Source organism: Artemia sp. Qi Xiang Cuo, chromosome 15, assembly GCF_049724085.1.
Source record: "Artemia sp. Qi Xiang Cuo chromosome 15, ASM4972408v1, whole genome shotgun sequence".
NCBI classification, from domain to species: domain Eukaryota; kingdom Metazoa; phylum Arthropoda; class Branchiopoda; order Anostraca; family Artemiidae; genus Artemia; species Artemia sp. Qi Xiang Cuo.
Window position 1 is genome coordinate 30905581 of NC_142808.1, and position 13754 is coordinate 30919334.

The following is a 13754-nucleotide window of genomic DNA, read 5'->3' on the forward strand; positions in this document are numbered from 1 at the left end:
TCTATAAGAGAAACATAAAAAGCAGAATTTTCTCTAAAGAAACATACCCCGATTTTGCGTGACATGCCTGTAGAATCTACAAAATTACTTGTCTTTTCCAGAAAGAAACCAAAACACAGAGCATTACTATGGCAGAGTATTTTGGACTCTCTTTCAGAGGAAATTGGCAAGAACTTCATAAGAAAATATATTGCATTTCGACTATTTCCCCAACAAAAATAAGCTTAAAAAAAGAAAAGAAAAAGACAGCGTATCTTATAGACTTTGAAGGGAGGTCACAAATTTTGGGAAGTATGTTCAAACTCAGATAAACACTCAAATTCAAACAAAATTATTGAATTAGCATATTCTCACTTCTTGCAATAATCCTTTTTTTAATAGTAATGAACTAGATAAAACACTACTACTACCAGTACTGATAATATCTCACCGCAGTCCCAAGCCTCCTGAGGCCAACACAGCTACGCACGCTCATCCTTAATCCTTATCTATTCAAAGCCCCCCTGTTTACACCCTCCCAAGAAGTTCCCATTTCCCTTAAATTTCTTCTCACGGCATCCTTCTAACCCATTCGGGAACGACCTTCTTTCCGTTTGGCTCCAGACGGTAGGGCGACAAGGACAATCGTTGGCAATCTGTCATCATTCATCCACAAAATGCATCATAGCTATCTCGACCTTTCTCTCATTATAGACCTAGAAAGCAGGATTGTACGACATTTTTCGTACAGTTTACTGTTTGAGATACGGTCAGTCAGTCGGGTATCCAAAGCAATCGGTAGGCAATTTCTTTGGAAAAAATATAGCAAATCCACCTCCGGTTTCGAAACACCCCCACTCCAGAACCCTACTTGACCACTGTCATCACAGTAGTTTCCAATATTCTAATATTGGTTAAGTACCCTAACATTTTCCACTGTGAAAAGAAACACCCTGGAGCTTGGCTATACTACTGTCAACATCTTCACTGCACCGACCGTCTTTACAAATAATAGTACTGAGGTAAGTGAAGCTGCCAACTTGATTGAACTTATTGTAATTCAACATCACCTTTTCACCTTTACAAATTCCTAGTCTTAGCGACTTATCTTACACAATGCTCTTATCTTAAGACTTTACTTACAGCATCTCTAAGTCTAAAGAGTATTATCATATTAAGCAATTTGCTTCCTAGAGAAACCAAGCTGATATCTCTATAATTACCACTCAGTCTTATCCCATTTCTTAGAGAGGAGTTAAATTAGAGTTGTCCTAAAATTGCTAGGTACCCCCCTTTTTCAAAAATCCTTATTCATAATCTTCAGTAATGTATCTCTATCTTCATAATGACAATATTTTAAAAACCTACCTACCCCACTATCAACACCTGGGGTCTTATTATTTTCTATTCCTTTTAGTACCATAATTAATCCTTCCTCAAAAATAAATTTTCCTTCACATCCAAAGTGTCACAAACTTTTTCATTCTCTTTTATACCTGTTCTTTTAATCCTAACACGGTTTAGCACATTCCCAAAATGGTCTACCAATCTCTCTTTAACTCTTTCCTTATTTTTAACTGTGGCCGCGTTTTTTTTTTTTTAACAGGGACAAGTACAGATTAACAATTGCCTCTTAATTTATTAACATTCCAGAACAGCATTTTACTACATTATGTCGTCTGGCTGCATCTTCCAGATATTGGGCAATTTAATCCATGACATTCACTTTACACCTCCTTAATTCCTATTTTAATGTTTTCTCTACTTTCTTTACATTTCTCTTATTTTCATATGACCTATCACTTAAATAATTCTTGTATAAGTCCCTCACGCTTTCTGTTTATCACAAAGCATATTCACTAACATTCCTATCTGCATTTGTGAATTTCCTTCCTAATCCATCATTTGCTACTTCACAAACTACGGTAGTTTCCTAAAATTATTCCATCTATCTTATAGATTGTCAAATTTTAAACTTTCCAGTTTATTATTCAATTGTTCCTGGGAAATTACTCTCAAATTCAAATCCTGGAGTCTACCAACGTCATAGCTTCCCAGAGATCGTTACCCTTACTAAATTCCAGATTTGGATTGACCCTAGACATTGCTAGATGGTGATTTTTACTTTTAACATCAATAAAAGCACTCCTATATACCCTAGTATCTTGTATCGATCCTGTCAGTCTTTCGCTTACAATAACATAATCAATAAGTTTATATGTTCTATCATTACGTGAATTCCATGTTAACTTATTTTGAAAGTTAATAACATGTTTTGAAAAAAAAACACAAAAAAAAAAACTTGTTGCTGTCTAGATTATGCCTACTTTCAACTTGCATTCATGGAATAAATATAGTTCGGCTGTAAGTTGGGATAGTCACCGTATCTGAATTAAATTAAATAATGCTATCGCAGGTGTATCCAATGCCGAAATTCTTTTCGAAAGCAGAACAATATAATGTTTTAACTTTTAAAGCCTTTCTCTCAGAGTCAAAACTATTACCATCATTATTGATAAACTAGTGAGCATTTCTTCTATAAAAAACTACATTTCTAAATGTCTCGGTAGGGTAGAAATTAACTCCGAAAAACATATCGAAGACAAATTCTTACGAGTTGATAACTTAACAACAGCAAATAGTCAGAATTCCCAATTAATCCCTCCACCTTAGAAAAAAAATTCAAACACCCAAACACCAAAAAAACTGAAGACCTAATTAGCCCTCTCCTCTAAAACAACAACAAAAACGAAAACAAACAAAAAACCAAAAATACCCGCACGCACTTACAAAAACAGAAAACTTACATTCCATGATAAACATCTTTAGCACTACCCAAGAACAGGAGTGCCGTTCTATCACATATGTATTTAAAAATACCCGCTGGACTTTGGCAAACTGAGGAAGGTAATCAGAGTATTCTAGTTGTCTAGTCTTTCTCTCATAAGCAGATAAATTATCACACAAATGTTTAAACTAATAAGCCTCTTTTTCGCCAAGAACCACAACAAAAGCCTGGAAATGTATATCAAGTGTAAGTTCGGAACAGCTAGTAACCTAACAATAAAAGACAGCTGGAATCTCTAATTAATCCCCCCCCCCCCAAAAAAAAAACAACAACTAGCAAACACAAAAACTACATGATTAGCCTTTCCAAAATTATCCAATGCACAAGTGCTGTTATATCACACATACATCCCTAAATGTCTAAATTATATTGGAAAGCAGCAGACGTCAATAATATTAAAAGTTCCAAGTCATTTCCCTCAAAGCCAGATAAATCGCAACAACTATTCCTAATTCTTAAAGCAGTAGGCATTTCTTTCTTTGTAGGCATTTCTTTTTTAGGCATTTCTTTTTTTGTAGTTTCTAATTTATTTTTTTTGTAGTTTCTAGGCTCGTAGTTTGGAACCTAACAAGAAAGAAACAACTTGGAACTCTCAGTTAACCCTCCCTCCCTTCTCCCCCTAAAAAAACAACAAACAACCAAACAAACAAAAGAAAAAACTTAAATGCACACACATGTAAACACAGAAAACTTACATTCTATGATACATTTGTTCGGCACTACCCAAGAGCACAAGTGTTGTACTACCACACATGCACCCCCGAATGCTGGAATAATCTTGGCAGACAGAAGAAGGCTATTAGAATATTCTAGTTTTCTAATGCCTTCGTCTCATAGCCTGATAAAATATCATACATACTTCTAAACTAGTACGATAAGCCTTATTTATTATAGTTTGTCTTCAATAAAAAAATATCTTCAGACGAAATGTTTTAAAAAGAAAATTGGTAAATAAAACGCGTGCAACCACCAGCTCGCTATATATCATGCACTCAAAAATGCTTTCAGTAAGTATTAGTCAAGCTTCAGCGTAAGGTTTGGGGGGACATGATGGTCACAGCCACTCCCCCATCCCCCTTCCACATATAGAATAATTTCTGTTAGTTTTAGGTTGTTAATCTTTACATTCATTTAAAAAATAAAATTGCTTTTTCATTTAAGCTAGACAATGAATTGGACTAGCTTTTGAGAGTATTTAGACATGGTACACCCATTAACTGTTGTATATAAAAGAACTTCTTACCTAGTCTGGCGTTTCGTAACACAACGCCATCTATATCATCATCTGCTGACCATTCACTCAATGGAACTCGTTGCCTAAAAGAAACGCATAAATAAGTTTCTCAACCAAAATGAAATGCAGCATTAAAACAACTATTCTCCTTTCAGCGATATGTATCTGGTTGTGGGTAATTTTTTATGATTAAGGTTAGAGCAAAAACTATTAAAAAAAACAATAAAAAAAAAACAAAAAAACAAAACAAAAACAAACACAAATGCATGAGTGTATCAGAACAGTAGACCTGAAAAAAAAAATAAGTGAAAGTGTTTCATTAAAAAAAAAAAGATAAGAAAATAATATGATTTAAAAGCAACTAAACAAATGTTGAAAGATAATGATTTATGTTCAGAAAATATTCTTATAAAGTCCCACACTTAATTGGGATCCTATACACATTTGAGATCCGTTTTTTTTTCAACACACTTTTCAGTTGCCTGGGACCTATGAGCCGTCCAAAATTAAAACGAAGTTCCTATAAAATATTTTTGAGTTAGAGACACCGCAGATGCTTTTCAGCTCAAAAAATAAAAATGTTGACGATAGTGGTCTTATATTATATTCATCCTTGTTTGGAACACATTATTTTCTATTGTCTTTTCTACACCCAAGAAACTTAAAACTACAATTGCTCCAAACCTGTTTTTTGCAGAGAGAACTTAAAACTACAATTAGGAACTTAAAACTACAATTGCTCAAAAACTGTTTTTTTGCAGAGAGAAAGTCATCACGATCCCATTCCAAGTCAAGTTTTTTTTTCTTTTTTTTCAGTTAATCTTTTTTAGGGATACATGTAATCTACAGCCCTTCTCGTCGTTCCAAAATTATTGAACAAAAACGTCACAGCCCTAAACTAGGCCTCTGGTGGTAAAAAGAAACCACCCATAGTTCTTAAGTTTTAAATTTAATACTAACAATAATAATAATAAAATTAAAATAAAACTTACAAATCTGGTGGCGCAAACGGCAGGGATGTGCCAACAGGAATCATACTTTGGCATTTTATAAAAGTAGTTAAAAGATTATTTCTTCCATGTTGATCACACTGAGACGCAAGCAAATCCTAAAATAAAAACAACAATAAATAAATGAATGACAGTCAGACGGGCAAAATCAATAAATTAATCATCTTAAGTTGTTTTTCTCTAATTTTTAGGCATTTATACGTTTTCAAATACCAAATTATGAAAATTTCAATTGTGAGATTTTCCATATGCTATTTTCCAAGCCACGTCAGATGGTACAAAGAAAAACATACGTAATGATGGAAGGGAGAATATCACCCGTGCCCATCCCCCTAAATCTAGAATTTTTTGCAGTTCACCAACAATTTCTTGTGATCTCTAAAAAAAAATAAAAAATATTTTTGGTATCTTTACCGAATTCCCCCCCCCCCCACCAAGCAAAAAATCAAAAAATCATCAAGCGTGTCTTCTTGCGGAAAAATTCAGAAGAATTTTTGTAGGAATCCCAGCTTTTTCTTGATTTATTTACTACTTTATTTCAGCTTCTAGCCTAAGACAAATGACAAGCATAATTTCTAATCATAGACAGCACTATCGCGCTGCCTAAGTAAAGAACGATGTTGGCAAAATGCATTATTTTCTTATTTATTCCTTTAGACCAGGGCACTTCGTATCGAAGGAGTTGTCGTAGAAACTTGAAAAAGGGCTCATTCGATTGGAAATCGGAAAGGTTAGTGCCCTTTTTAATAGTCGAAAGTGATTGGAAGGCAACTAACACCCCTTCTACGCCCACCATTTAACAAACACATCCAATCAAAATTTTGATATAGCCATTTTGTTCAACGTAGTTGATTTCCAGATAGAAATTATGTTTTTGAGGAGGACACTCCCCCACAGCCCTAGGGCAAGGGTTGTAAGTTATGTCCTAGGGGCATAAAGATTTTATAGTAAGCTTTGTCGTGAAAACTTCAAAAAGAGCTAATTCGATTGGAAATTCAAAGGGCTAGTGCCCTTTCTAAAAATCAAAAGTGATTGGAGCGCAACTGACCCCCCTCTCACACCGAACTTTTCCCCAATTAAAAACACATCCAATTAAAATTTTGAGATATCCACTTTGTTCAATGTAGTTGAAAGTTCAGGAAATTAGGTCTTCGAGGATGACAACCCCACAGTCCTCAGGGAAAGGGTTGTATGTTATGCCCTGGGGGTATATAAGGTTCTTATAGAAAGCGTTGTCGTAGAAACTTCAAAAAGGGCTCATTTGAATGGAAATTGAAAAGGCTAGTGCCCTTCTTACTAGTCGAAAGTAATTGGAAGGAAACTAACACCCCTTCCACGCCCAGCATTTATCCAAACACGCCCAATCAAAATATTGAGATAGCCATTTTGTTCAAAGTAGTTGAAAGGTCCGGAAATTATATCTTTGAGGATGACACTCCCCCCACAGCCCTTAGGGCAAGGGTTGTAAGTTATGCCCTGGGGGCATATAAGGTTTTTATTTCAATTCAATTCAATTCAATTTATTCGAATAAAAACATAACACAAACATTAATAACAATAAAGATCCTAGAAGATAACTTGTTAAGGACCAAGAGAAAAAAAATTAAAGTAACACTGAAAGAAAAAAAATAGAAGAATAAAACATGGCTAATTAGAGCAAATTTGTTAAAAATGGAAATATTAAATTATACCATCAAGTTTTGTTACATTTTATTGAAAGCTTTGTCGTAGAAACTTGAAAAAGGGCTCATTCGATTGGAAATTCAAAGGGCTAGTGCCCTTTTTGATAGTCGAAAGTGATTGGAGGGCAGCTAATACCCCTCTCACGCCGACCTTTTCCCCAAACATATCCAATCAAAATTGTTAGATAGCTATTTTGTTCAATGTATTTGAAAGTTTTAGAAATTAGGTCTTTGAGGATGATAACCACCTCAAAGCCCTCGGGGCAAGGGTTGTAAGTTATGCCCTGGGGGCATATAAGGTTTTTATAGATATTTATGTTGTAGAAACTTCAAAAAGGGCTCATTCGATTGGAAATTAGAAGGACTTATGCCCTTTTTAATAGTCGAAAGTGATTGGAGGATAACTAACACCAATCTCATACCCACCATTTCCCCAAACACATCAAATCAAAATTTTCAGATGGCCATTTTTTTCGACGTAATTAAAAAGTCCAGAAATTATGATGTTGAGGATGAAACTCCCCCCACAGCCCTCAGGGCAAGAGTTGTAAGTTATGCCCTGGGGGTATATAAGTTGTTTTTTTTTTATAGAAAGCGCTGTCGTAGAAGCTTCAAAAAGGAACCATTCGATAGAAAATTGAAACGCCTAGTGCCCTTTTTAATAGTCGAATGTGATTGGAGGGCAAGTAACGCCCCTCTCACGCCCACCATTTCCCCAAACACATCCAATCAAAATTTTGAGATAACCATTTTGTTCAACGTAGTTGAAAGGTCTGGAAATTATGTCTTTGAGGATGACAACCCGCTCACAGCTCTCAGGACAAGGATTGTAAGTTGACCTGGGGCATATAAGGTTTTTAGAGAAAGTGTTGTCGTAGAAACTTCAAAAAAGGGCTCATTCGATTGGAAATTGAAAGGGCTAGTGCCCTTTTTAATAGTCGGAGATGATTGGAGGGCGACTATCGCCCCTCTCCCGCCTACCATTTCCCCAAACATATTCAATCAAAATTTTTAGATAGCCATTTTTTTAACGTAGTTAAAAGTTTTGGAAATCAGGTCTTTGAGGATGAGAACCCCCTCATAACCTTCATGGCAAGGGTTGTAATTTATGCCCTGGGGGCATATAAGGTCTTTATAGAAAGCGTTGTCGTAGAAATACAAAAAGGGCTCATTCGATTGGATATTGAAAGGGCTAGTGCCTTTTTAATAGTTGAAAGTGATTAGAAGGCTTAACATTTTATAGCAAAGATCGATGTGGGTACAATGTATTATTATTATTATTTTTTTTTTTTTAGACCAGGGCATTTCGTATCAATGGACTTGTTGTAGGAACTTTAGAAAGGGCTTGTTCGATTGAAAATAGAAAGGGTTGATGCCCTTTTTAATAGCCAACAAGGATTGAAGATCAAATAGTCTACGTTCCACACCCACCCTTCGAATTGCCCAATTAGTCGAAATACTAAATGTTGCCTTAAGATTAAATCAAAATGCACTGTGTAAATGCTAATTGCCAAAAAGGCATCTCAGCAGTATCCCAAGAACAACTGAGGGTATTATGTTCAAACTTTTGGTGCTACTTCTGCTCTTAAAATTTAACCAAATCAAAATAGCGTAAGTGTATCCAAGCTATCAAAGAAAGTAAACCGATATTTTTGCAAATGGTATCAATTTTTTATTTCAGGTCAACAAGAGGACGTATGAAACTAAATTAAACACTACTATTTGTGTCCAGATTTTTAAAAGGGTGCATGTTGCTAAAAATTGCTGAAAATTTTTCTCTAGCATACAAACAGCAGGCCAAACTAAAAATTCTTAAAAAAACAATAAGATTTAAAGTATTATTTTCTTTTTCCCTGAAAAGACTATGCCAATATAAAACGAACAGAAATTAATTAAAAAAAACTTTTCCACAAAATAAGTTTTTTCAAAGAAAAGTAAAGAACTCCATTAAGCTAAAAATGAGCAAAAATAAAATAAAAAATCAGATAATACCAAGCGTGAAACTACCACAGATCAGCATCGATAAATAAATGAAATCCAAAACGAACAGAAATTACAATAAATAACCGACTCAAACTCAAAACGTAGTTTCAACCTTGGTAGATAATTTGATTTTATTTTTGCTAATTTTTGTTTTAATAGAATTCTTTACTCTTCTTTGAAAAACTTGTTTTGTGGAATAAGTTTTATAATTAATATTGAAAAAGAGAAAAAAAGCGCCGTACTTACAGAAACAACCTGCACAAGTTTTCCAAGACTTTCAAAGCAAGCGTTTCCAATTGAAACAGTTTGTCCTTGGACAGATGGTGGGTCGACAGCTAATTGAATTAGCTTGTTCATTATAAGCGGAAGAAAACGGACAAGACGGCCAGGCTTTGCCTTTACTAGACCTTCAATACTGAAAGAAAATACTTCACAGTAAAATAAAAGATTGGTGTTGCAGACAAAAATAAAAGCTTCAAACACATACTGTTTCAAATAAACACAAAATATACTCATCATATAGATATAGCGTCAACAGTCATTTTTGGTACTTCATATTATGTCACAATTAATTTCCTTTTGGTTTGGTCTTTAATGAATCATAATAATTAAACAAGTTGGTCTAAATATAGTCTGAAAAGCCTTGTTCATTGGTTTATTAATTATAGTACTGATAATTATTAATATGTTACTAGTCAAATCTTTCATGACAAAACCAAATTAGATTTATTATAATTTTTGATTGACAAAAATTATATTTTACTACCTTTAATTGTTAATTAATCACACTGGTGAACTTGTTCAGCAAAATATAACTTATTTAAAATTATCCGGTCTTATCACCAAACAAACAGGTTCAAAGAGCTAAAAATAGGAACTTGTGGGACTTATTTTACTCAAAAAAGGGACCTCTCTACGGACCCAATCAGCCTAACCAACAAGGGATTAGGTTAAAAAACCATTATCGTGAAATATGAGGACCTATAAATCGCTGATTTTTTCCCTTAAATCACAGTAACAATCAGTAACCCTTTGCAGTGGTGTTGATTATTCTGATCTCAAATCTTTTATCCTTAATAGGATTGCAGACATCTGGCCAAATAAAATTATTTCTTTCAATTTGGCTTTTTTATATCACCTCTTCTCCTCGTAGTGGTACCAACATTTTTTAATTCCAAAACTAATAACTATCTGTACACTCTACCCTCCACTTGGCTTCGGATAAACCTGAAAACCATTTTGTGCAAGTATCTGAAACAAGGTTATCTTTAGGAACTACTTTTCTTTTGTCCAAACGAGATGTCCCTATTACATTTTGAGTACTCGGTTCAAAGCTCAGTTTTTACGGTCTTTATTTTTTTCTTCGACTGTTGAGTCTCATTACCAGCTATGCCACTTGAAGAACAGGAACCATGAAGACGACTTTTAAATCACCGCAAAGAGTCCAACTGAAACCAGCAGGTTTTATTTTGTGATAGATGAGATCGCAGTGTTTCACAGCATTCTACCGAATGTACCAAATGTCCAACTGGTATAGACGTATACCAGCTACCGTGATAAAGGAGGACAGCTTTAAGGCTCCTTGTTGGTGATTTTATGAACAATATACTTGAATTTTAGTCACAAGATCAACCTAAGAGAAGGGTAAAGGTGCATTGCTTCCAGAGGGCTTTGATTTTGTATATTCTAGATTTTCCTTTTCTGAAGACTCTTCTAATGATAATATATATATATTGTATGGTATACCAGACAAATACATTAAAGTGATTAGTGCTATGTACGAGAATAACACGGGTGCAGTTAAGGTAGGAAATGAGGTTAGCAGCTGGTTTTGTATTAAATCAGGAGTTGAGCAGGGGTAAATTCTATCTCCCTTTATATGGATTATTTTGATGGATTTTATATTAAGGAGCACAGAAAAGGCAACGCGAAACCAAGGAATCAAATGGGGAGGAAAAAGTCTCTTAGACTTAGATTATACTGATGATTTAAGCATCCTAGAGGAAAGAGTGAGCAAAATAAATGCACTTTTAGAGGTTTTGGGAATTCAGGCTGCTAGATTAGGTTTGAAAATTAATTTTAAGAAGACAAAGTCCCTAAGGTTAGGAAAAAGTGAAGATGAAAAGGTTACGTTGGGTAATGAAAAGATTGATCAAGTGGGCAGCTTCACTTACCTTGGTAGTATTATTAGTGAAGATGGCGGGAGCAGTGAAGATGTTAAAAGTAGAATAGCCAAGGCTTAGGGTGTTTTTTCACAATAAAAAAAAGTTTGGAAGAACAGGAAGATAAGTCTTCAAACCAAGATTAGAATATTAGAAGCTACAGTGACGACAGTAGTCAAATAGGATTCTAACACATGGACTCTTTGAAAAGCAGAGAAAGATTTGTTGGGTGTTTTCCAAAGAAATTGTTTGAGGTTTGTTCTTGGTACCCGGATGACTGACCGTATTTCAAACAACAGACTCTACGAAAAATATGGTTCAATACCGCTCTATAGGGCTATAATGAAAGAAAGGTTGAGATGGCTTGGGCATTTTGTGCGAATGAAGGATGACAGATTGCCACAGATTGTTCTTTTCGATCAACCGTCTAGAGCTAAACGGAAAGCAGGTCGTCCACGTCTGGGATGGGAGGACGTCATAAAGAAAGATTGGAAGGAAATGGGAACTTCGTGGGAGGATTTAAAAAGGGAGGCTTTGCATAGATTGGGATGGAGGAGGAGCGTGCGAAGCTTTGTTGGCCTCAGGCGGCTTGGTGCTGTGGTGAGTTGTTAGTAGTAGTAGTAGTAGTGGTAGTATATATATATATATATATATATATATATATATATATATATATATATATATATATATATATATATATATATAAATATATATATTCATGTATACATATATATATATATATATATATATATATATATATATATATATATATATATATATATATATATATATATGTATACATATATATATATATATATATATATATATATATATATATATATATATATATATATATATATATATATATATATCCTAGATTTACAAATTTGGCAATCTGTTCTTCAATCTTTTTTTTTTCTGAACCAATATTCTGTGGAAAGGATTCGACAATATCTTATTCGCTTGTCTTTAACGTTGCCTTTCTGTGAACAGTCAACTATTCCTGAGAACACAAAGAATTCATGTCACTGGGAAATATAATAGGAAATCTATACATTTCCTCTATTCCAATTCTTATGAAAAATTATAGATACTCCAGGTCAATCGCCAAGTAAACAGCTCCATTAAACCAAAAATGAGAAGAAATAAAGTCAAATAATCTCCAAAGCGTAAAGCTACCACAAATTCCCATCAAAAATTAAATGAAACCCAAAATGAACAGAAATTAGAATACATAACCGAGTCAAACTCAAAACGAGCAGAAATTAACATGAATAGGGCTGACAAGTCCCATGCATTCTCAAGACCAGAACCTAATTTGCACTTTACGGAAAAAAACAAACAAAAAAATGAACGTGGATTGACGGTTCAATAAACATATACTGATATTTATTTCTAAAAGTTTTACCGATTTTTTATTTGATTTAAAAACATGTTTTCTTCTCAGTAAAGTGCCAATTATATCCTGTACCTGAGAAGGCATGGCGTTAATTTCTGCTCGTTTTGAATTTGATTCGATTATATATTGTATTATTTTTTGGGAGGGAGGAGGGGTTCATTTATTTATTGATGGTGATTTGTGGTAAATTTATGCTTTGAGGATTATTTGACTTTATTTCAGTTCATTTTTGGTTTAATGGAGCTCTTTGAAAACTTTTCTTTGAAAAAACTATTTTTGTGGATTTTTTTTTTCAATTAATTTCTGTTAGTTTTTTTCAACAGTCTTTTTCATGGAAAAAGAAAGTAACATTTTATATTTTTTGTTTTCTTCTTCTATAAGAATCCACAGTTTGGCTTACCATTTCTATGTTTGAGAAATTTCTCAACAATTTTTAACAGCATACACGCTTTTTAAAATCTGGAGACAAATAGCATCGCTTAATTTAGTTTTGTACCTCCTCAAGTTGACCTGAGAAATGAAACTTTTCCCAAAAAATTCTATCTATGCTCTTTGACAAGCTGGATACATTTACACTCTTTCGATTTAGTTAAATTGCAAGAGCAAAAGAAGTAACAATAGTAACCCTGAAAGTTTCCACTTAATACCCTCAGTCGTTCTTGGGATATTGCTGAGATGTATTATTGGCAACCAGCATACACAAAGTGCCTTTTTATTTAGTTTTATAGCACAATGGGCAAATTGCATAGCTGTGGGGGTTGAAATACCTAATATCCCTAGAGACGTAGTTACTGGACCGTCCAACTATGCTGAACAGAATGGCTATCTCAAGATTTTGATTTGATGTCTTTGGAAAATTAATGGGCTTGGGAGGGGGCTGCATGCCCTTCAATCACTTTTAACTCTTAAAAAGGGCACTAAAACTTTTAATTTCCAGTCGATTACGCTCCTTAAAAAGTTTCAATGATATTTCTATCTATGACAGTGGCGCTACCTATGATATTGCTCATATATCCTTTTGAAAACCTGCATGCACATAGTCTTTTCTTTTAATTGAAAATCCCCCTAAATGTTCCCTAAAAGTTTCACCTTAATACTCTTAGCCTCATTAGTTACATTAATTGTATTAGTGGTATTACGATACTAGTAGTTCTTTTTTTTTTTTTTTAACATAATCTTTTTTTTTAACATAATTTTTTGAAGGTGTTGAAGGAAAATATAAGAGATGGCTATGAAGGATGGCCGTCTAGCCCAATAATTTTGAAAGGAACAATTAAAGATTGTTTTGTGCCTATTGAGGACATTATTACAACATAACCAATAAGTTGCCGAGAGAGATTTGAAGGAAAAAGAATTGGTTAGGCGGCTGAAGGAAAGACAATGGCAAATAAAGTGTCTGGTTCGGATAAAAGTAAGTTGCAGATTCTAACGGCAGGTGGTAGAACAATGGGCTTTGA

General features: G+C 34.1%; 1 protein-coding gene across 2 annotated transcripts in view; it reads right to left on the reverse strand.

Moving 5' to 3' along the window:
- Window positions 1-13754, reverse strand: part of Zir (dedicator of cytokinesis) — a 233248-nt gene that overhangs the window by 136957 nt on the left and 82537 nt on the right. For both annotated transcript variants that reach the window (XM_089101690.1, XM_089101688.1), the window contains exons 15-17: window positions 8983-9151; window positions 5054-5169; window positions 4071-4144 (exon numbers count right to left, since the gene is read on the reverse strand). In XM_089101690.1, the coding sequence (XP_088957816.1) occupies window positions 4071-4144; window positions 5054-5169; window positions 8983-9151 (359 nt within the window). The remainder of the gene's footprint in view (window positions 1-4070; window positions 4145-5053; window positions 5170-8982; window positions 9152-13754) is intronic.